This window comes from Capsicum annuum, unplaced genomic scaffold, assembly GCF_002878395.1.
Source record: "Capsicum annuum cultivar UCD-10X-F1 unplaced genomic scaffold, UCD10Xv1.1 ctg1936, whole genome shotgun sequence".
Classification (NCBI taxonomy): domain Eukaryota; kingdom Viridiplantae; phylum Streptophyta; class Magnoliopsida; order Solanales; family Solanaceae; genus Capsicum; species Capsicum annuum.
The window spans coordinates 421,631-447,436 of record NW_025825201.1 but is presented as its reverse complement, the minus strand read 5'-3'; the positions used below and the strand labels follow the sequence as shown (position 1 = coordinate 447,436).

The following is a 25,806-nucleotide window of genomic DNA, read 5'->3' as shown; positions in this document are numbered from 1 at the left end:
TTTGGGTATTCTATTACTCCACATAAATGTTACGTAATTCAGTTATGTTCATGATCAAATCTTATGGCCTTTTAGTGAATGTTTCTATATTATTATGTTATCTTATGTAGTACATAGGTACAGATATTAGTCATGGGTTAGCTTGTGGTCCTTCGCGGTCATGAGCACCGTGTAACATTTCAGTTCAGCAAATTGGGTCACTACGGCAAGTAAGCCGGTGTACCACTGATTTGTAGAGTTGACAGTGAAATATAGGCTACACATAGAGAGGACATTGAGAATTCGAAAGATAAATCAAAGTTAGAGATGTATCTCACCAAGCCTCTAGCTTATCATCCTCAGTCTGCACCAGCTCCTAATGCTACAGAAATACTTGAAGGTATCTCTTTACCCATCACCACTATGTACCACCTAATTATGTACCCCAAGGTACATTTGCACGGTCAGGTTTTGCACAGTCTATGGGTGGAGCAGATTTTGCTGAGTATAGGTTCAATCCAGAAAACTTTGCTAAAGTGGAAAAGACTCAAAAGAGATTTTAGAGACAGCTAAAAAAGTGGGTTGGAGACTTTAAGCCATTTATTGATGAAATTGTAGCTGAAGTAGTTAGGCCACTTCAAACTATCCAAGTTAGGATGGATAACATAGAATCCCGCATTAACAAAAGGCTAGATTTATTATCTCTCCCTAATCTTGCCAAGCTCATAGCAGAATTCGAGCAAGCAAAGGCTGACATAGCAGAGTTAAAGGGAAAGAAGTCATGGTAGTCTGTGTTTGATCTAGTTTTAGTGGTAAGCAATGATGATAAGGGCATTACGGATCTGATGGGAAGACCCATGAAGGACAAATAAAAGTAGCAAATGGATGAAAAAGCTACAAGAAAAGAAGAAAAAAGGAGGAATAGAGAAGCAATATTACCGGAGGAACAAGAACAACATGCTATTAAGAAGGCTAAAAATAAGTTATTAAAAGATGAAGAAAAAAGGAAAAAGAGATCAAAAGAAGAAGTAGCATGAGTATCTACAAGAGTCGCCCTATCAAGGGGGCAAAGTGCAAGTTTAGTCTGAGAGATAATCCCTCTGACTGTGGAGGGTAAGGTTGTGAGTTCCCTTACTACCATAGGGGCCAACATTGCACCAGTTGAGGATGCAGACATCTCACCACACTTGACAGATGCCTCAGTCTGAATAAGAGGCAAAACAAGTATACTCAATCCTTTGTACCTTACTTTGAATTCTTTAAGGACAATGCATATGATTTTGTGTGGGGGTGGGTGTAATTGTCTCATGGTTGGGTTGTGTTGCTGATATTCTGAACCCTATCATGCATTATCTAGTAGAAGCGGCATGTCTAGGGTGTTCTAGTTCTGCATGTCAGATTTCATAAGCTTGTGATATAAATATCTGTGTTTCATGTTATTTACAAAATGCTCAGTTTCAGTACCTTTGTAGATATGAATAATGAATGATGTTGTCATAAGACTATGAACATGTGTGTATAATTATTTGCTTTATTCATGAAAGCATGTGTACATAACCTTTAGTAAATCTGCATTTGGTACTAATTTGTAAGAGGTGCATGAATCATGTGATGAAGATTCCAAGGGTAGCAGAAGAAGTTTAACTCAGTTGCCTGTGGGTGTGAGAATTTATCTTTTGTTCTTGCATAGTCTAATGCCTAGAACTTGCCTGAGTCATTGATACTATCTTCTAGCTGATTCACTAAGATAGGATGGCAGGCCCCATTGTACCTTCAGTCCGTTGAGCCTAAGTAATTAACCCTACCAAAATTATTTCTCCCTCACTTGAACCCGTTAAGAGCTTTTAGTAGTTTTCTTCTTGACTAGTAATGTTAATTAACTCTCCGTAAGACTTTAGCATTCAAGGTCAACTCTTGCCCTGACCAAATACTGGGTATTGTGCACCTTAATTTAGGCAAAACACCTAAATTGAGGGTGGCTATTGTCAAAATAAAAGTTCCCCGTGTAAAGTTGATTTAGAACTTAGTTAGAAGTATTTGGCAACGATCTGTCAAAGTTATTATGCACCTTAGTTGGGTACATCAGCATAAGTTGAGGGTGGTTGATCTCTTTCTAAAAATAAGTAGAAATGAATAATGAAGAGTGAAAATAAGCTACTTAAAATAGAAGATTGGAGTTTCAAGGATGCTAAAGCAAGGAGAATTAAGTCTTAACGAGTCACTTTACCCAAAAGTGTATCCTCAACTAGCCTGAAACCTCATTGCAAGCGTAGAAAAGACCTATTTGATCTTAGCAAATCAACTGTGATGGTGAGTCGTATGGCAAGGGCAAGTCTATGGGTATTTGGACTATGCTTGTAACTTCATTATGAGTGTAAGAGCTTATATTATGTCCACATGATATAATGAGTGGTGGACTTCTTTGTTTTGAGGGAAACTGGAGTTTTACTTCGGTTTGCTTTTCTCTGTGGGACATAACGTCCATGTGTGTGTGCTGAATTATAATCAACACTGGGTGTAGATCCTGATGTGTTAAATTCATGTGAGTGAAATAATGAGTGAATTATTGTGACAAAATGATTCATTAGTTGGTTGCTTGTCATGATATTGTTCATGTTCATAATTAGGTGTTGAGTTTCTTGAGGCCAAGCAATGATATTAAGTTGAGGGTGTTGATGTTTCATTTTTTGACAAAACATTTTTGCATCTTTTATTAGAAAAATTGGATGTTTTCAAGCAACCAAGGTTGCATTTGATGTGAGTTTTTTGTGTTTCAAGGCAAGGAGTTAGCTGAAGGAAAAGACTGTGGAAAGTGATAGAAAACTGCTTCTGACAGTTGAAATGGTGGACCGTCCACTTTCAAAGGACCACCAACCTTACCGTCAAGTCTTACGCATAACCCAAGGTTTCAAAACTCTCAGCGATGGACCAAATGGTGGACCGTCAGATCTGTGACGGACTACCAGATTGGCCATCAATCTTATCGAGAACATTGCCTCCTGAAAGATTCAACGACAAACCAAATAGTGGACTGACATTCTTATCCAAAATAGTGCCTCCTGAAAGACACAGTGATGGACCAAATGGTGGACCGTAGGTCTCTTGATGGACCAGTAGATTGGCCTTCAGCCTTATCTAGAATGTGACTATCTAGGATCAGCAGTGACGGACCAAATAGTGGACCATCAACCCCTCGACGGACCACCAATTTGGCCGTTAGTTTGGACGCGGTTTTCTGAATTCAAATTTTAAATTCTTTTTTACCCGGGAATGTATAAATACCAGTTTTAGGTTTTATTATTGGGATCTATCTTTCATTTTTCATTTGTTATCATAGTCTCCATATCTAGAAGCTCTTTGTAACATAGTATTTTGGGGAATTAAGCAAATCTTGGGGATCTAATCATTCCATCTCTATTGAAGATTCATGAACAAATTCTTGTAACCTTTGTAAGTAAATCTTGAATTAATTTATGAATAACATAATGATTTATCCTCTTTCTATTAGTGAGATGTGTGGCTAATCTCCCATAACTAGGGTTATAGGAGCCTTGATATGAAAAGCTGAATTGGGTTGTGAATCTAGTACCCATGATTAATTGATATTGCATAAACCCTTCTTCACTTTAATGACTTTTCTTGGTTGCAAACTTGAAAAGTGAGCCAAAGAACATCACTTTTTCAAATGGAAAAGTGTTTATTGGGAAAAGAAAGGGTTTACACAAATCTAAAGGCTTTAACCATTGGATAGAGGGTAGATACCTTAACCTGATCAACACATGTGAGACTATAGTTGAATAAATAATATGTTCCTTATGTTTGAAAGAATTAAGGGATAAAATTACTCATTTAGGTTGAGAAACTAATGGGTAAACCTTAGAATTCTATTACTCTTGCAATTAGAATTGTTCATAGGGAATTCAAAAGAGTTCACAGCCCTAGCTATTTAACTATCTTGGTAACCATAACCCTAGTTTGACTACTCTTACTGAATTACTATTTTTTTATACAATCAACAAGTGGATTATTTTCTGTGACAAGAATTTTTATTCAACTGATAAATCAAAAACACCCTTTTTCTTCAGAAATGTTTGACCAATAGTCTAATAACAACCACAATACTTAGTAAAGACAGTGTTCCCTGTGAGATTCGACACCTAACCCAGTTGGGTTATATATTTGACAACGACCACTTACACTTTCATAAGAAGTTTGTAATTTGGGCATATCAGAATTCTGTGTGGAAGACATGCTCATCCAGGGGATCTGCCTGAACGACCGAAGGTGCTGGCTAATTTTCAATTCTTTTTTCGTTAGTCCTTTTTGGAGGCATATTCTATAAATGAAAATAAATATTGGATTGAACAGAGATTTTAACTTGAGCTCATGCTCACTCACACGATATGGATACTAAAGAAAGGGAATTTGTTCCTAAAATACCTCATAGCCTCTTGTCAATAAGTGTGGCACGTTATAAACCCATGCACAAGACTCTACTAGACGTGGCTTTCATACTCCTTAGGAATATGTTGAACCTTATGCTCTGATACCAAGTTTATAATGCCGGAATCTGCACCCATGATGTAACACGGTGCTTATAATATTGAAAGACTACTAGCTAACCCGTGACTGGTACCTTCTATATATACTGCATAATAATACTGATGTAAATGCAGAAATTGGATTGAAACTGCCATAAGGTTCACAACATAAATTAAATAATGATAAAAGAATACCGATTACTAAATATTTGTCTACAATAATCAAGTTTAAAAGCCTCTAACTGTTTGAACATAGAGTTGTTGGGACAAGTCCCTAACTAACTCCGACTACTAAACATGTTGAACTACTGAAATACTGGAATGATAACTCTATCCTCGAACTATGAGGATTCACTACTAAATCTGTTGCAGATAGTCTGGGCTGCTAAGTACGGTTATGAGCCCATGCATCTGAACCTATGATATAAGACATCACAGAGCAAAATAAAGAGTATGTGTCAATACTTTAAATGTACTGGTATACTAAGTCAGGTAGACTAATATGCAAGTGTTCATATGTATGAATAATGATTGACTGAGTAATATATACGCAATTAAATAAGAGTACATGTATATCTTAAACTACTATAAATACTAATTATACAATACTATGCACATAACTACGTATACTATAAGTGAGATCATACTAATATCGGATACTGAGTTTCGATAATTGAATGAATGATATTTGAGTTTATTGATAATTTTATTACTTTTAACTGGATGACTATTTCTGATAGTTCTAATTCTATAGAACTAAACTGAGTTCTAAACTGAGCTGGGTGATTGTGTCTGACAGTCCTAATTCTGCAGAACTAAACTGAGTTCTATAATGAGTCTAAAACTAAAATTGTAACAATGGGAGTGTTTATCTAACCAACATACCCCAATTATAAACTGAGTTGGGGTCAAACCTATGACCCCAGTTGGAAGGGTCTTAGCACTTTTCCAAGGGATACTAACAATGATTGTGAGATAACCCTATCTAGCAGGAAGATATTTTGTCAACCCTTACTGGCAGAAAACTCATATGAGATATATCAACCCTTATATGGTAGGAAGATATCTCAACCTATGCTAGCTACATAGTTCTGTAACACATGTATTGCTACTAAGTGTCAAACCCTTCACTGACAGGAATGTCCCAATCCCTGGTTCGCTCGATGCTAAATCCTCCTCCCAACTGAATAGACACTGAACTGATTTATAGACTATACTAGGTTTGACTGAACTTGTATTGATCGTGATGTTTAACTGAACTGGACTGAGTTCACTGAATTCTGTTAACTGACTGAATACAGTAAGTTCTATGACTGACTGAGTACTAATGTATGCAACATCACTGAGACTATTCTGTAGCTACTGTAAATCTGGGTAAACAGCAAGATTGTCGGACATTAGGTGCCCCTAGGACTCGATAGCATAAATAGTAAAACATAGCACAATCTTGCAAGCATGATAACTAGATACTTTGTCATAATTCATTCATTGAGATACTTTATCAAACACTTGTACGTCATGAACTTGTGCACATACTATTATGTCATGATTTCACCATTCAACTCACATGAACATTCCATCATACACTTAGAGAGTATAATTAGCAAAATAATGAACAACATGTAGGCATCAAGATTACAATTCCAACTTACAAATTCAAGGGGTTTTTAACATAAAACCACAACACACTACAGACATATTATTTAGATCACATGAAACTTTTTATTAATCATGGATTAGAAAATCAAATAATATCAAAATCATAAATACATTTCCACTTTAATTATGTAATTCATGAAATCCATCAACTTGTAGATTTAAAAGAGGTTCTTGAACTCCATGGGTGGAAGGAAACCCTTGGATAAACACCTAACATACCTTGGTAATGAAATTCGTGAAGATTGATAGTGTGTTCTTGAAGCTCGAATTTGAAATTGGATACCCTAGGGTTTGTTTTTCAGAAAATTTGAGAGAGAATGAGTGATTTAGACTTTAGAAAGGCTTAATCTCATGTTTTTAGGGCTGATATAAGGTGGGAAACTAACACAAATACCCCTCTGAATGCAAACTTTTTAATTACTAAGAATGTGCCCAGCAATGCGTATACCGATGCATTACATCGATGGTACCGACGCAGTGACCAATGCATCGCATCAAGTTCATATTGATTCACTGGAATTTGAACTGAAAGTTATGGAAAATATCCATCGACGCAATGGGCGACGCGACGTGTCGAGGTCGCGTCGACCCACTATTTTGGTCACCCAAATATGATTTAAACAAGGTCTGAAAAATCTAAAACTCACCCAAAGTGACCTATTGACACACCTGATCATGATTCAGTCTAAGGATCGACATTTTAAGGTCATAAAGGTCATAAAATAAGATCAACAACTAATGAAGGCTAATTAATTCTAAGTATAAACACCTAGCTGAAATTTCTAAGTCTGGGACCTCTTTTCATGCTTTAAAAGACTGAGTTCAGCTTAGGATTTTGAGGGATCTTACATCAGAATGATCGCTTTCATAGAAAATAACAGAACATTAAGAAAGCAACTTTGTAGGCACCAAGGGTTAAAATGATGTACAGTAATGAAGGAAACTTATGCCAAAAACTTCTGAAGTTGAGAAAAGGAATCAAGCCAAGGCGGTAATTTCTGAATTTTAACTTGCATCCTATATTTTTGTGTTATGGTTTTGATAAGGTCAAAGCAATGGAAACAAAAAGGTATGAAGATGGGTATAAATCCCAAGCCTTTTTGTTTTTTCTGGGATTGATGTAACCAGAAACACAAACTAAAGGCATATTATGCAAGTGTAACTTATAAAATTTCCACCTTGGATTGATTTCTTATTTCATCTTCAGAAGTACTTGGTGCAAGTTTCATTCTTTACTGTACATCATTTCTACCCTCGGTGCCCACAAAGTTGCTTCCTTGGTGTTTTGTTAGTTTCTCTGAAGGTGAACATTCCGACCATGCTAATAAGTTGTAATTACCTAGCAAAGCGGCCAGCTGCAATATTTTTCTTTTGAGAAAGATGGGTGATGAATTTTTATTTTTTTGATATAGTTTCTTATTTGTATGTCATTTAGATTTTTCATGGTTTAAGTCAATTTCATCATCTAGATTCGCTACACGTTCCTTGGTACCCTGTGTTTCTTCTTAAATGAGGTCTGAGATGATATAATCTTTGTCAACTCCCTTTTCCCTCATAGGTATTATCCTATGATACCTTCTGTCGTATAATTTCCACCCCGAGCAACTCAACCATATAAATTTAGTCTTGGCCAATAACTATATTGATTTTCATACTTTGTGACAGCAGTATAACGCTTCGGAGGCATTTCAAAAGTCCATTGAACCCTTAAAATCAGTCCAATCACTATTGAATCTTCTTACAATGACACTAAAATTTTATCCCTTCATCAAACCTTACACATAAACATTTGCCAAATCATTATTAAACTATAATAGAATATCGACATCACCTACAAAGTCCCTCAGCGTTATCAATTTGAACCTGTCAAACTTAACTTTAAAATTGCAAATATCTTCTTTGAATGATCAATGTCGAATTGATAAAAAATAGCATTCACAAAATCAGGGTACTCTATGTGTGTTTTCATGATAACATGACCAGTAATACATACCTCCCACACATGAAGTGGTTCCATCTGCAAGCATTTTATTCCTCTGAGCTCATCTTTACTCTAGCCTTTTGTGTTGGTTAGTCAAAAGATGATAAACTTTCACTTCCTTATATGTTCAAACAAGAGAAAAAAACTGATGTCAAATAAGAGAAAAACAAAAAGAAAATTACAAATGATGTCTGCTTAATTTTTAAAAAAGGGTAACACAAAATTAAATAAATACAATACATTACAACAGCGTTCCAACAGATGACCCATCTATTGTTACGGATTCCCTATCTATTAAATAGATGAGCCATTTATTGCAATAAGTGATGCATTTGTGGCAATAGATGGTTGACACTTTGTAACATATGGGTCATCTATTGGAATAAATCAAACCAACCTTGTTAGTGGTTTGATTGGTTCCAATAGTTACTTCTTCTGTAGCAATATATGGGTCATCTATTGGAAGAGCTTTTGGATTTATTCCAATAGCTGATTCATCAGTAGCAACAGTTGGAGAATCTATTGCAACACCACCAACACTAACATCAACAACAGCATCAACAGTAAAGAAATAACACCATGTGTTCCAACACTATTAACAACATCAACCACAACATTAACAAGAAACAAACAAAAGACCTACAAAAAATAATACAGCCAACAAGACTTTTTAAGTTCTCCCAACAGATGAATTTTTTCACATATTTTAATAAAAACAACGGTTCATTTATTGAAGGCTTAAAAGACACCTTTCCTTTAATTTTCTTAATAAATAGGAAATGGGAAGTGGGTATATAAATAAAAACAACAGATGTAAATAACTAATTTAAATAACATGCAAAGAAGAAGACGAGAAGAAAAGAGCAATAATGACCTTACCTTCAATGTCAAAATCAAAGGGATCAAACACCAATTTCAGTTAAGAAAATATATAGATCGGTTGAAATTCGAAAGGATCCTCATGCGAAAGTGGAGGTAAAAGAGAGAAAAGAGATAAAAAAAAAAAGAGACGATTATGATTACCCTAAAGAGGAGAGAAAAAGAAAGAAGAGAGATGAATTAATTTATGGATGAAGGAGAGATAATTCTAGATATGGGTTTAAATATTCATTGATAAATTTGTGGGTCACGAGAAGGGAGTGACATTTAAAAGACAAGGTAAGACAGCTCAATGAGGCGATTTGTGAGTTATCCAAGAAATATTTTTTATTACCTTAGTATTTTATATATTTTTATTTGAGAAAGAAAATAATTTAAAATAAAAAAAATCTCTAAACAGATAAGTCATCTATTTCAAAAGATGTCAATATTTGTTTGATAATTTTCAACAGCTCATTCTTTTGTCACAACGGATGGAAACGTCTATTTGATAATTTACAATAGATAAGTCATTTGTTGAAATAGGTTGAACATCTAGTTTAACAAAATTTCAATTGACTTCGTAGGCCCAACTACAATTTCAATTGATTTAGCTAGAATTACGGATGAGTTCATAGGGTCAACTACAATTTTGATTGAGTCGTTGCAATTGCATGATATTGATATCGTGTTCCTCCTGAAATGAGTGATCAATCGGTCAATATTAGTTGAAATGATACATATTAACTTATTATTTGAAATACCAAAATTTATTTAGCTAGAATTATGGATGATTTTACAGTTTCAACTACAATTTCAATTGAATCGTTGCAATTGCATGATGTTGGCATTGCATTCCTCCTGATATGAGTCATCAATCAATTAATATTAGTTGAAATGATTCATATTAACTTATTATTTTATATAACTAATTTGATTTATTTAGAATTATTTATGATTTCATAGGATCAACTACAATAGCAATTTAGTCGTTGTAATTGCATGATGTTTGCATTGTGTTCCTGATATTGTAGTTGCATGATGTTTGCATTGTGTTCCTCCTGACTCGAGTCATCAATTATTTTAAATATATAAATTGATTTATCTAGAAATATGTATGATTTCATAGGGTTAACTATAATTTCAGTTAAGTTGTTCCAATTATATGATGTTGGAATTGCGTTACTCGTGACCTGAGCCGTCAATCGATCAATCTGAGTTGAAATAATTCATATTAACTTATTATTTGAAATACATAAATTTATTTCTCTAGAATTATGGATGATTTCATAGGGTCAACAACAATTCTCAATTGAGTCATTGCAATTGTATGATGTTGGTATTGCATTCCTCATGACCAGAGTCATCAATCGATCAATTTTATTTGAAATGATACATATTAACTTGTTATTTGATTTATCTAAATTTATTTAGCTAGAATTATGGATGAGTTCATAGGTTCAACCATATAACACCCAAAAATTGGGTCCCGAGATGTCATACAATGCTCAAGACTGCGAGTAGCCTTAAGCTAATCCTGTAAGCCTTCTACTTAATCTAAAACTCATAATAGAGAAATAAATACATATAATAAAAGCTAAAATACGAAATTCTTACCAAGTTAAACTAAAATTATTTGAATATATTATGTGAAAATATTAAACTCAAGAGTCTGATCAAGCAATACTGGAAATCTGAATCATATTTAGCAGTCTGAAAAGACTCTACTACTAATAACTAGAAAGTCACTGGGATAAACCCCCAGCTGACTCAAATTGTCTGTGAATACTGATTCATCTATACTATTAAGCTGAAAAAAACTGAAAGGCTAAGTCTCCAAACTATGAGGACTCACCAACTGTTGGGATGTAGATGGAGATGCTTGTAATCACTCATGTTGCAGAAATTGAGCACCTTAACCACATTATGAGACAATATAGAACATAGACGTATATGTGAATCAGTACTTCTGGATTGTACTCAGTATATGGGGGTGAATACAAAAGTAAATCAATATCTCAATATTATTATAAATTTATAAAAGAATGCAAGCTAAATATAAATGACTCATATAAGTTAGAATATCTAAAACTAAAAATCAAAATCATGAATAGAAAAACATGTTGCATAAATCTAGTGAGTCATAACATTTTGTTTCTAAAAGCTGTACTGGTATTTTATCTTTAAATCATGCCGCCTAAGTGTCGAAAGGCCTCACTTTTATATCTGAAATCTAAAATCTGAAACCTCATAACTGATGTCACATGTAAAGCAATATCTGAATAAATTTGTGAGCCTTTACACTTCATTTTCTAAAGCTTTTTTGTGATTCTTTACTCTTTTCTGTAAGTTGTAGGGAAATACTTTTAAAAACTATTATGAAAGTCTGTACTGTTAGGGGGTTCTTCTAACCGACATACACTATGTGAGCTATCATAGTTTCTAACATCTAGTTTCCTTATGGGAAAGATTCACATTGGGGAGAGGTGTCATACTTTTTTCAAGGAGTACAACCTAATATAAGTGATCACATTTGTAATTGTTATCCCTATATAAATGGGAATAGTCTAATAATCTGTACCAACGTTGGCTCATAGTTTTGGTGCATGAAAACATACCCAACTCGGTGCTAAATACTACTCCCTTTAATCTGTATGCTCATTCTGTAGGAAATCCACTTTTAAAAACTAATATAAGGGTTTACAATGAAAACCTATTGTAAATTTGTTTGCTGTAAATTGTAGCTAAATTTGTAAAGTGGATTCTAAATCTAAGCTGAGATCAAAAGATCAAATCTTTGTTCAAAATCTGAATATAACAAATAATGGGATGCTTAAAAGCATAATCTTTTTGAAATAACAACATTCAAACTAGGGCTAATAACCCATGCAACTATTTAATGTCAAATCATCATAAAACTCATGCTAAGTAATGAAAATATTGATAATGTAAGTTTAAATCTTGAAATTTTTGCAATAAGCATTAAAATACAAAAGTGGACATACAATTCATTATCTAATTCATTTGAAATCTCATAATCTTGCAAATAGCAATATTGGGCATAACCCTAAATCAAAACTCATATAAATTCATAGAAAAATTACTTCCAAAGCTAATTTTAGGCATAAGGATGAAAGGATTATCCTTGTAGACAAATCCCACATACCTTGATTGATGATTAAATGAAGAAACTTGAATGTTGAATCTCTATGTGTGCTCTTGAAGATAGATTCTTAAAGTTCTTGAATTGGAAATTCTTAATTTTGAGCTATCTTGGAAAACGAATGATGAAATTTGAATTTCTTGGGGATGAAGGTTTGATGTTCTAGGGTTTCTTTGGGTGAAAGTTGATGAAAGGTATGCATAAAGTGCTTAGGATGGGTTAAATTCTGTGTTTTACATGAATTGGGGGTTGGAGAAATGACTAGATTGCTTGTTGTAAAATTTAACTCGAAACTGAAAAATCTCAAATTGGCACACCACCACGACACGGGGTTTAATGGTGGGTCACTGGATAAGGGACTATTGCCATTTTGGGCTTTAGCGCAACACGGTGTAATCGCGTTACGCCACTGGAAAAAGGACAAGTGTTATTTTTGACTTTGGAGCGATGCATCATGATCGCATTGTGCCACTTGAAAAGAACGAGTGCCATTTTGCACTCCTCCGCTATGTAGTGTCAGTCCATTTGAGAATTTTTGCGCGATACAAGCTAATCGCATTGAGCTACTAGAATGGGACGAATGGGAACTGTAATTTCTATACTATGTAGGCTAATCGTGGTGCTTCACTGGAATTGGGCAATTACGATTTTGTCCTTCACTGTGACGTGGTGCCTGTCGAAATTTCCTACTATTTTCACTAAAATCGCCATAACTTCTCAGTCGAGTATCGGATTAAGGAAACATTTGTATCCTTGGAAAGCTGGTCCAATTATATACACATTGGTGGGTCTAGAGCCTAAAAATTCTACATGTATCAAGAGTTATTAATTTTCAAAGCTAACCTTGACATTCTAGATGCTAAACTGAGCTAGGAAAGGTATGGGGTAGTACATTTTCTCCCCCTTGGGACATTCATCCTCGAATGAGACTAGTTAAGCTGAAGATTATGAGGAACTGGGGCTATATATACTTGCATGCAAAACTAAAACAAATTGCATGACTGAATCTAAAACATACTAAGCGACTGAACTATTCTGTGAGTGCTTGAATTGATATGAAGATAAGTATATAACTAAATTTGAGACTGGAAAAGAACTGAATTAAAGAAGACTATTACCTTCGGTTGAATCTGAGTTCTTGGAGAAAAGGTAAGAATACTTGGTACGCATGTCTACTTCTGCTTCCTAAGTAGCACCCTCAAGGGACTGATTTTTCCACAGAACTTTGACCAAGGGAACTTCTTTGTTCCTTAGTCTACGGATCTAATGATCAAGAATCTCTACTAGGACTTCTTCGTATGGAAGGCTATCCTAAATATTTGTGCTTTCTAGAGTGATTACAACAGTTGAATCATCCATGAACTTCTTCAATAAGGACACATGAAACACTTGATGAACTATTGATAAGTCCGCAGGTAGCTCAAGCTCATATGCTACCTTCCCAACACAACTCAAAATCTTGTAGGGGCCTACATATAGAGGACCAAGCTTAGCCTTTTTGACAAATCTCTTCACCCCCTTCATGGGCAAAACCTTCAAATACACAAGATTTTCTACTTCAAACTCAAGATCTCTCCTTCTTACATCTGTATAAGATTTCTGTCGACTCTGAGTTGTTTTCAATCTCTCTCAAATCAACTGAACCTTCTCCATGGCTTCAAACACCATATCTAGCCCAATCAATGCAGCCTCACCAACTTTGAACCAACTTACTAGTGATCTACACCTTTGTCCATAAAGAACTTCAAACGAGGCTATCTGAGAACTAGAATGGTAATTGTTATTGTAGGTAAGCTCTATCAATTGCAAGTGGTAATCCCAACTTTCTTTGAAATCAAGGACACGTGCCCTCAACATATCCTCAAAATTCTGAATGGTCCTCTCTTCCTGACAATCTATCAGTGGATTAAAAGCTGAACTGAGATAAACTTGGGTACCAAGACCCTTTTGAAGGTCCTTCCAAAACTGAGAAGTAAACAAAGTACCCCTATCTGAGTTGATGGACTAGGGAACTCTATGCAATCTAACTAACTCTCTGATGTACAACTTAGCATAATCTTTAGTTGTGTAGGATGTGTGAACTAGCAAGAAATAAGATGGTTTGGTCAATCTATCTACAGTAACCCATATCGAATCATGTTGTCGATGTGAATGGGGTAATCCAGTCACAAAGTTCATATTTTCCTATTCCCACTTCTAAGTGGGAATACTAAACTCCTAAAAAGTGCCACCAGGTCTTTGGTGTTCGACCTTAACCTATTGACAAGTTGCATACTTGGCTATAAATTCTATGATATCTCTCTTCATACTACTCCATCAATAGACTTTTCACAGATCGAGGTACATCTTGGTGGCTCCTGGATGAATGAAACAACGCGCATCATGCGGTTCTTCCATAATCTGCTACCTCAAATCATCAACATATGGCACATACAATCTACTCTAGTATCTTAACACACCATCTCCCCCTTGGGAGAAAACCTTTACCTTTTGGTATTTAATTGACCCCTTCAGTTTGACCATACTAGGATCCCTATCCTACTTCTATTTCACATCAGACACTACAGAAGATTTTGAACTACTCTAAAACCAAACATTCACTTCACTTAAGTCAACCAACCTCACACCCAATCTAGTTAACCTATGAACTTTTCAAGGTAATTCTCTATTATCATTCTCCATATGAGCAATACTGCCCATAGACAATATACTAAGGGTATTTTCCACTACATTGGCCTTGCCCAGATGATACACCACACTCATATCATAATCCTTCAATAATTCTAACTACCTTTTATGATAAAGATTTAATTCCTGCTAAGTAAATACATACTGCAAACTTTGGTAGTCCTTAAACACATCCTCATGAACACGATAAAGATAGTGCCTCCAAATTTTCAATGCAAACACAACAGCCACTAACTCAATGTCATGGGTAGCATAGTTCTTTTAGTGAGGCTTAAGCTGTCTAGAGGCATAGGCTATAAACTTACCCTTATGCATCAAAAACACAACCCAAACCAATTCTAGAGGCATCACAATAGACAACAAACCCATCTTTATCATCAGGTAGTGCTAAAACTAGGGTTGAAGTAAGCCGACTCTTCAACTCCTAAAACTCTTCCCATAGGAATCTGACCACTAAAAATTAACTTTCTTCTGAGTCAATCTAGACATAGGGACACTGTAACGCCATAAAAATCTCATCCTAGAATGATACACAGTGCTTAAGGCTACAAGTATCCCCAAGCTAACCCTTTGAGCCTGCTACTACTTCTAACACTTACTTTAGGATAGATAAGTCAAGTAACAGCACTATATCTTATCAAATCTAAGTTGGAATAACTGAAATAATCATCTAAGAAATCAACACTAAAAATTTGGAATTCAACTACTAATTTAGTCCGGCAAGCCTCTACTTACTACTGAACTAGAGAGTCATTGGGACAAACCCCCAACTGACTCGACTGAACTAAAAGCCATAAAAATTGATATCAAAATTGAAAATCTGAGAAATAGGTCCTTGAACCATGAGGACTCACCTACTATAGAGTGTAGACAATGATACTCGGGAATCACTATCGTGGCTGAGACTGAGCACCTGAACCTACATTATGAGACAATGTAGCACATAGACATATATGTTGATCAGTACTTTGAGGATGTACTTAGTATATGGGGCTATATACATTAAGTAAACAATATCATTACTTGTTATGAAACCATGCATGGAAATATGAATGACTCACATATCTTGAATAAGTATAACTCACATATCTTGAATAAGTCCAAAATATAAATCTCATAAGTCATGTACAATGAAACATGTAATATAAATCTCGTGAGTGATTATACTTAGTTCTAAAATCTGTATTCTCCTCTTATTCTCAAAGCTTGTAAACCAAAAAGAAATCTTAAAATAATAACTTTTAAACTTATACTTTTATCTTAAGGAGAATAAAGAACATCTTTTGAAACTTTAGGAATTCAAAGACTCATGACTATGAAACTATGGGACTCTTTGGGTACTTGGGAGTTTCTTCTAACCGACATAAACCATGTGAGCTGACATAGAGTCCAACATCTTGACCATGTTGGGGAGAGCTGTACTACCCTTGCCATTGGAATAGAACCTTAACTTTAGTGATCACTATCTTAACCCACTTGGGGTAAATTATCATCCTAAGGTGGCTCGTTGTTTTTGAGCATGAAACCTTGGAACAATACCAACTCGGTGCTAAATACTACTCCCATACTTAGGCTCAGAAATTTAGGAAATCCACCTTAAAATAGTATACTAATGTATAATGAAAGCCACTTATGCTTTTCTTTTCTTCAAATCATAAACAATATGGATTCCTATCTTAGGTTGGGGTCAAAAGCGATCTTTCTTTAAGAATAAAAGTACTTGCTTATTAAATCATGCTAAAAACATAGCCTTCAAGAAATATCACAACTCACACTTGACTTAAAGCATCAACATGTACTCAAATGATCTAAATTTCATAATAAGATTTAATTCTTGACTTCAACTTTGGAAACACTTAAAAATATCAATTTTCAATGGGGAATACAATTCACAACATAGATCCTCAATCCAAGGCATAATTAATTGAGATAACAAGAAATTTTAAGACTTGAACAATTTCTAAAATGATAAACTCAAAATAGAGTAAATTGGATATAAACTCACCGGTAAAAATATGAAATTCTTTCATAAAATCAAAGCATTAGGCACGAGAACAGAAGAAGTGTTCTTGTTCAAACCCCACATACCTTAAATTAGAAGCTTTGAATGAACTCTTGCTTTTGAGACTCTATTTGTACTCTTGTTGCGTGATTCTTGAAGCTCTTGGTTTGGGGATTCCAATTATTAAAGAAATTTTGAAAACTAACGGTTAAATTTTATGTTCTCTTGAGTTTTGGGTTGAAACCCTTGGATGAATTCTTAAGAAATTTGAGAGATGAGGTTATGTTTTGGTGTTTTGGGGCTTTAATTTCCTGTTATGACTGAAAAGGGGTAGGGCAAAATGACTTAATTGCCCCCTTGGACATGGATTTTAAAAGATGAAAAACTGGGCATCGACGCTTTAGGCAATGCAGCATGTCATTGGCAATGATGTGATACTCAATGCATCGCACCATGATTGTGTTGAGCCTCAGTACTTTGACTGGCAGTTCCTACACAAAAATTTGACCAACGCGATGGGCGACGCGGCGCACCAAGATCACATTGGTCCACTATTGTAGGACACCAAACAAGGTCTAAATTCGGTCCGAAAAATATGAAACTTATCCAGGAATACCCATTGACCTCTCGGATCATGAATTAGCTAAAATGTCAACTATCGAAGGTTGGGAAGGTCAGAAATGAAATATTCAAAGTTTGAAGGTCTTGAAAATGACTAAGTCTCAATACTTAGCCAAACTTCTAAGTATAAGGCTTCCTTTATCATGCTCTAAAGGCTTAGACAACGAGAAAACTTGCGGGGTCTTATAGACGCAATAGAAAAAAAACCTTCAACAAAGCATCTATAATATCCAGCGTAACCCAAGAAACTTTGGATGTCTGATAGAGAGATAGGTCTAGGTCAGTTTCTTACAACTTTTGACTTTTAGGGATCAACTATAATGCCATCACTGGAAACAATATGACAAAGGAAAGCTATTGATCTTAGCCAAAATTCATATTTCCTAAATTTGGCAAACAACTAGTGATCTCTAAGAGTTTGTAACACAATTCTAAGGTGGTATACATGATCATCATCACCATGAGAATAGACAAGAATATCATCTATAAAGACTATGACAAACATATCTAAAATACTGTTTAAACACTCTATTCATCAAGTTCATGAAGGCTGTTGGGGCATTTGTTAGTCCGAAGGACATGACTAGAAACTCAAAATGACCATAACGGGTTCTAAAAGCTATCTTTAGAATATCATATTCCCTTACTCTAAGATGATAATAGCCTGATCTAAGGTCTATCTTTGAGAAATAACTTGCACCTTGGAGCTGGTCGAATAAGTCATCAATCCTAGGAAGCGGATATTTGTTTTTGACTGTGACTTTATTCAGCTGATAATAGTCAATGCATATTCACAAAGAACCATCTATCTTTTGCATGAATAGGGCGGGAGCTTCCCATAGAGAGACACTGGGCCTTATGAAACTTTTATCTAATAAATCTTTAAGCTATTATTTTAACTCTTTAAGATCGACTGGATCTATAAGATATGGAGGAATAGAGATAGGCTGAGTATCTGGGAGAAGATTAATACCAAATTCTACTTCCCTATCGGGACATACCCCTGAAAAATCTTTGAGAAAGATATCAGGAAAATCATTGACTACACTGACTAACTAACTGTTAGATTCTCACACATAGTGTCTTTGAATCAAATTAGATGATAGATGTACCCCTTTGACATCAACTTTCTAGCTTTAAGATAGGATATGAAATGACTCTTGGGAGACACTAAATTAACTTTCGACCCAAGGACTGGCTCATTTGAAAACTGAAACCTTACCACTCGGGTGTGACAATGTATGGATGCATAACAAGAATAGAGCCAATCTATATCAAGAATAAGGTTAAGCTCGACTATATCTAAGTCTATCAAATTTGCTAACAACACACCAATAGTAGGATAAAAGACATGAAGCATACTAGTAAAAATATCCAGTGAATCCTCCTACTCTTGATGGGATGGTAAAGCATAAAACTAATTCTAGCGCTGACCACCACCGGTACTGGATGGTGCACCATGAAGAGGGACTGGGAGACCTAGAGGGGCTGGTGAGCTAGTAGCCTAAGTCTAGGGACGAACATCCTTGTTTCCCTTCTTAGCATGTGGACACTCTTTGATTCCATGTCCCTACTTACAACAACCATAACAATCTTTTTGTCCCAACAAACACTCACCAGGATAATTCTTACCACAGTTAGCACAAGGAGGATAATTGGGTTTTCTACCTATATTATTTTGAGATTTGGACATATAAATCTTACCCCACTACTCTTACCTAGCTATGGAGGTAGGAGAATTAGATAAAGATGGAAGTGGCATAGATGAATGATTTTGGAACAGCAAACAATTTCCCCTACCATACTTTGTCTGGCCATACTCAAACTGCTCGATTCTAGACTTTTTATTTCCCCTCTCTCTTTCCTTCACCTTTTCTAACTCAATCTATTAGGCATGAATCATCAACCTAGTAAGATATATGTCTCCAACAAGCATGGCAGTCCTACACTTCTGGACTACCAAACTACATACTTCAGTAATAAACTTGCTCATACTCGCCCTAGGGTCAGCCACCGTATCATGGGCATACTTAGACAACTGTTGAACTTAAGGTAGTATTGTTTCACTATCATTGAGCCTTACCTCTGGTTCACAAACTCTTCTACCTTAGCTTCTCTCATTTTATACAAAAAGAATTTATCGAGAAATGAATCCTAAAACACCTGCCAACTCATAGGAGATGCATTCTCACCTCTACCATTCTTTCATATGGTCCCAATCATATGCTACATCCTTCAATCTATAGGATGCTAACTATACACTCTCCTTCTTATAAATATGCATAATCTGGGTGATCTTCTTCACCTCATCTAAATAAAGTTATCGGTCCTCATCGACTTTTGACCGGAAGAACTCAGGCAGATTCATTCTCATAAAATCTCGAATTCTGGCTGCTGTGAAATCCCCATTTTGCTGAAGTAAGACTGTCCCTTGATGGTTTCCCTGAACATTAGCAGTCACACTTTGGGATAATGCCTAAAAGGTAGCCCAAAATTTAGCATGGGATACATTCTCATTCAGAGGATCAGCAGGCTGGGGTGGCTGGTTATCATTTCTACAGGCATTAGCTCAACGAGGAGGCATATTCAACTATCATGTAAGAGCATGAGTAAAAATAAGATAGAGATATTGTAAGCGTGATAGATCATGAAAGAAAGAGATGATTTCAATAAAATATCTGGTAGCCTCTTGCTCATAAATATGGCGGACTTCACACCCATGATCAAGACTATATGTAACATGGCTTGTCTGACTCCCTAGGACTCTTATAACCTTAGGCTCTGATACCATGTTTGTAATGCTCCAAAAATTGGTCCCGAGACATCACACGATGGTTAAGACTACGAGTAGCTTTAATCTAACCTTATAAGACTTTTACTAAATTTGAAACTCTTAATAGAGAAATATGACATAAAATCAAAGAAAAAATATAGAATTTTGTCTGGGATAAAGTAAAATTAACTAAATATAATGTCTAAAAATACCAAACTCAAGAGTTTGATCAATCAATACTAGAAATCTGAATCATATCTAGTAGTCTGAAAAGCCTCTACTACTAATAACTAGAGAGTCACAGGGACAAACCCCTAGCTGACTCAAATTGTCTATGAATACTGAATTATCTATACGATTAAGTTGAAAAAAATTGAATGGATAAGTCCCCGGACTATCAGGACTTACCAACTATCGGGATGTAGATGAAGATGCTCGAAATCACTCACGTTGCTGAAACTGAGCACCTAAACCTACATTATGAGACAATGTAGCACATAGATGTATATGTGGATCAATACTTCTGGATTGTATTGAGTATATGGGGGTTAATTCACAAGTAAATCAATATCTCAATATTATTATAAATTTATAAAAGAATGCATGCTAAATATAGATGACTCACATAAGCTGGAATATCTGAAAACTAAAAATCATAATCACGACTAGCAAAACCAGTTGCATAAATCTAGTGAGTCATAACATTTAATTTCTGAAAGATGTACTGGTATTCTATCTATAAATCATACTGTCTAAGTGTAGGAAGGCCTCACTTTTATATCTGAAATCTAAAATTGGAAACCTCATAGCTGATGTCACATGTAAAGCAATATTTGAATAAATCTGTGAGCCTTTACACTTAGTTTTTTAATAGATTTTCTATTATTCTTTACACTTTTCTGTAAGCTGTAGGGAAATACTTTTAAAAAATATTATGCAAGTCTTTACTATTAGGGAGGTTCTTCTAACCGACATAGACTATGTGAGCAATCATAGTGTCCAACGTCTAGTTTCCTTATGGAAAAACATCACGTTGGAGAGAGGTGTCATACTTTTGCCAAGGAGTATAACCTAATCTAAGAGATCACATCTGTAACTGTCATCCATATAGAAATGAGAATAATTTATACCTAGATTGGATCATAATCTGGGGTATGTAAACATACCTAACTCGGTTCTAAATACTACTCCCTTTAATCTGTATGCTCATTCTGTCGAAAATCCACTTTTGAAAACTAATATAAGGGTTTACAATGAAAACCTCTTATAATTATATTTAATGTAAACTGTAGCTAAATCTGTAAAGCGGATTCCATATCTAAGTTGAGATTAAAAGATCAAATCTTTGTTCAAAATCTGAATCTAACAAGTCATGGGATGCTTAAAAGCATAATCTTCTTGAAATAACAACATTCAAACTACGGCTAATAACCCATGTATCTATTTTATGTCTAATCATCATAAAACTCATGTTAAGTAATGAAAATATTAATAATGTAAGTCTAAATCTAGAAATTTCTACAATACGCATGAAAATACGAAAGTAGACATGCAATTCAACATTTAATTCACTTTAAATCTCATAATATTGCAAATAGAAATATTGGGCATAACCCTAATTCAAAATCTTATATATTCATAGAATATTTACTTCAAAAACTAATTTTGGACACAGTGATGAAAGGATTATCCTTGTTGAAAAACTCCACATTGAATGTTGAATCCCTATATGTTCTGTTGAAGATAGATTCTTGAAGTTCTTGAATTGGAAATCCTTAATTTTGATCTATCTTAGAAAAAGAATGGTATAATTTGGATTTCTTGGGGATGAAGGTTTGATGTTCTAGGGTTTCTTTGAGAGAAAGTTGATGAAAAGTATGCATAAAATGCCTAGGATAGGTTAAATTCTGTGTTTTAAATGAATTGGGGCTTGGAGAAATGACTAATTTCCCTTTGTAAAATTTAATTCGGAACATGAAAATCATGTATTGGCACACCACAGCGACGTAGGGCTATTGCAGTGGCTCACTTGATAAGGGACCATTGTTACTTTGGGCTTTGGTGCGATGTGGTGTAATGGCGTTCACCACCAGAAAAAGGATGAGTGTCATTATGGCCTTTGGCGCAACGTAGCGTGATCGCGTTGGGCCACTGGAAAAGGACGAGTGTCATTTTTCACTCCTCTGCAATGCGGTGTCGGTCTATTTAGGAATTTTAGCGTGATACAAGCTAATTGTGTTGAACTTCTAGAATGGGACGAATAGGAACTGGAATTTCTCCATGACCCGAGCTAATAACGGTGCTTCACTAGAATCAAACAATTGTGATTTTGTCCTTCACTGCGACGCAGTGCCTGTCAAAATGCCCTATTATTTTCACTAAAATTGGCCTAACTTCTCAACCGAGCATCAGATTAAGGCGAAATTGGTATCGTTGGAAAGCTGGTTCAATTATCTATACTTTTGTGGGTCTTGATCTTTAAAATGAATGAAAATTCTATATGTATCAAGTGTTATTCATTTTCAAAGGTAACCTTTAATATTCTAGGAGCTAAACTGAGCTAGGAAAGGTATGGGGTATTTAAACTACAATTTTAATTGAGTTGTTGCAATTATGTGATGTTGGTATTGCTTTTCTCCTGACCCGAGTCATCAATCGATCAATCTTAGTTGAAATGATTCATATTAACTTATTATTTGAAATACCTAAATTGATTTAGCTAGAATAGATAATTTCATAGAGTCAACTATAATTTCAATTGAGTCATTACAATTGCATGATGTTGGTATTACATTTCTTCTGACCTAAGTCATCAATCGATCAATTTTAGTTGAGACGATTCTAACTTATTATTTGAAATACCTAAACTAATTTAGCTAGAATTATAGATGAGTTCATTGCGTCAACTACAATTTCAATTGAGTCATTATAATTGCATGATGTTGGTATTGTATTCAGCCTGGCCTGAATCATCAATCAATCAATCTGAGTTGAAATAATTCATATTAACTTATTATTTGGAATACATAAATTTATTTAGCTAGATTTATGGATGAGTTCATAAGTTCAACTACAATTTCTATTGAGTCATTGCAATTACATGATATTGGTATTGCTTTCCCTCAGACCTGAGTAGTCAATTGATCAATCTTAGTTGCAATGATTAATATTAACTTATTATTTGAAATACCTAAATTGATTTTGCTAGAATTATGGATAGGTTCATAGGTTCAACTACAATTTCAATTGAGTCATTGCAATTGCATGATGTTCGTATTATGTTCGACCTGACATGAGTCATCAATCGATCAATCTAAGTTGAAACAATTCACATTAATTTATTATTTACAATACCTAAATTAATTTATCTTGAATTATGGATGAGTTCATAGGTTCAACTATAATTTCAATTGAGTCGCTCCAATCGCATGATGTTGGTATTGCGTTCCTCCTAACCTGAGTCATTAATCGATCAATCTGGGTTGAAACAACTCATATTAACATATTGTTGAGCTAATATTAAATACATTAGTGTTCCAATTGATATTAGTTCAATTTATTATGATGAAATGATTAGAATTTATCTCTTTTAAAAAAAAATAATTATGATCAACTCGGACAAAATTAACATTTTTAGAACCTGTCATTCTTTTTAAAAATACAAATCATCCATTTACGGGAAAAATATTTTATCATTTCAAACCTCTAGTTCTCACTCTTTTCTTTCTCTCTCAATAATATAAATAACAACTACTCAACATATTGCTCAACCCTTCTCAACAAATCTATTTTCTTCCTATTTTAGACCTCATAGTTGTTAATTTTGACTTCATTCTTACTTTTATCCATCATTTTCTTTGTCTTTACAGGTAACAGAGTTCGATAAGAATTTTGCATTTTTTATTTTTTCTAAATATTAGGGATTTTTAGTTAATGATGAAAAAAAAGACTTTTAGTTGTATTATCTTTGAGAATAGGGTAACCATTTTAAGTTTGATGCTAAAAATATAGGAAAAACATGGGAAACCTTAGTTTTTATCGCTATGTTCCATTGACTATCATGATATTATTGGATAGTGTTTGTGGTGTTGTTGGTGGGTGTTGGTGTTGGTGGTGTTTGTGGTGTTGTTGGTGGTCTTGGTGGTAATGTTGGTCATCTTGATGGTGGTGGTGGTGGTGTTGGTATTGGTGGTATTGGTGGTGATGGTGGTGATCGCAGTGTTGGTGGTCTTGGTCATAGTTGCGGTGGTCTTGGTATTGGTATTAGTGGTATTAGTGGTGGTGTTCTTAGTGGTGGTGTTGGTGGTCTTGGTAGTTGTATTGGTGACGTTGGTGGTGGTAGTATTATTGGTAGACTCGGTGGCATTGGTGGTGGTCTTGGTAGTTTCGATGGCACTGGTGGTTGTGTTGGTGGTTTTAGTGGTGGTATTGGTGGCATTGGTGGTGGTGTTGGTGCTCTCAGTGGCATTATTGGTTATCTTGGTGGTCTTACTAGTGGTGTTGGTGGTCTTAGTGGTGGTGTTGGTGGTCTTAGTGGTGGTATTATTAGCGTTGGTGGTAGTAGTGGTGGTCTCAGTGGAATTGGTGCTGGTATTGGTGGTCCATTTATTGCAACAGGTGGAACATTTGTTGGGAGATATTAAATAGGTCTTCAAACAGATGATTTATCTATTCCAACTAATTGGTTATTTGTTGGAATATTTTTTGTATTGTGGAGTATAAAAATTTATTGAAATTTGTCTTACCTTTTTTTAAAAATCATGAAAACATCAATGGTAATGTATATATTTTTTTCCTGTTGTTTGAATTTAAAAGATGTCTCCCAAAAGAAAAGAAACTAAGCGGGGATTAACTTCTAACCACCTAACAAATAAGGTTAGGGTATAGATGGATTCGGAGGAACTTCCTGAACAATCTCAATCAGGGAAAAGTGAAGCTGAGGAAAGTTATGAAAAATGATATTAAGGTGGTGGAGAAGGGTATGTAGAGGCTTGTCAGGAAAATAAAAGTGTGGAGGAACAAGAAGAAGATAAACAAGAAGAGGAGGATGTAGAAAATAGGAAAGATGATGATGATTAACATGATGATAATGCATCACTAATGGGGTATGCATATAGATCGAAATCCCAGCATGATCCTGTCAAAACTATTAGTATTGACAGGTTTTAAGTTGCGATTTTGATATATGACCCTGCATAACTAACTGGTGATTTTGTACATAAATCTTAATTGGGGAAACCTTTTGATAACTTTAGGAATACTACAAAGAAGGACAAAGTAGATAAATTGTTAAAGAAGAGTTGTTTTGGACACTTTCTTAATCTTCGTGGGGACAATAATGTCTGTTTCTAAATGAGCATAGTATATGTTCTTCTCAAGCACAGGATCAAGTACGTGGGGGATGTATAGATTAAAAGGGGTTAAAAGATGGATGAAATTTGGATCAACTATAGCGGCATGGCAGTTTGTTTTGGCATGAAAGAGTTTGCCATAGTGATAGGCTTGAGATGTGATCGTTCAAAGAACCTCTTATCAAGGAAA

The 25,806-nt window shown here is 35.0% G+C and overlaps 1 protein-coding gene across 1 annotated transcript; it reads left to right on the top strand.

Moving 5' to 3' along the window:
- The first annotated feature begins 2,902 nt into the window (after positions 1-2,902).
- Positions 2,903-25,344, top strand: LOC107841212 (glycine-rich protein 5-like). The gene is made up of 3 exons (XM_047402349.1): positions 2,903-3,072; positions 24,557-24,882; positions 25,232-25,344. The coding sequence occupies exons 1-3, from the start codon at positions 2,903-2,905 to the stop codon at positions 25,342-25,344; spliced, it is 609 nt and encodes a 202-aa protein (XP_047258305.1).
- Positions 25,345-25,806: the final 462 nt, after the last annotated feature.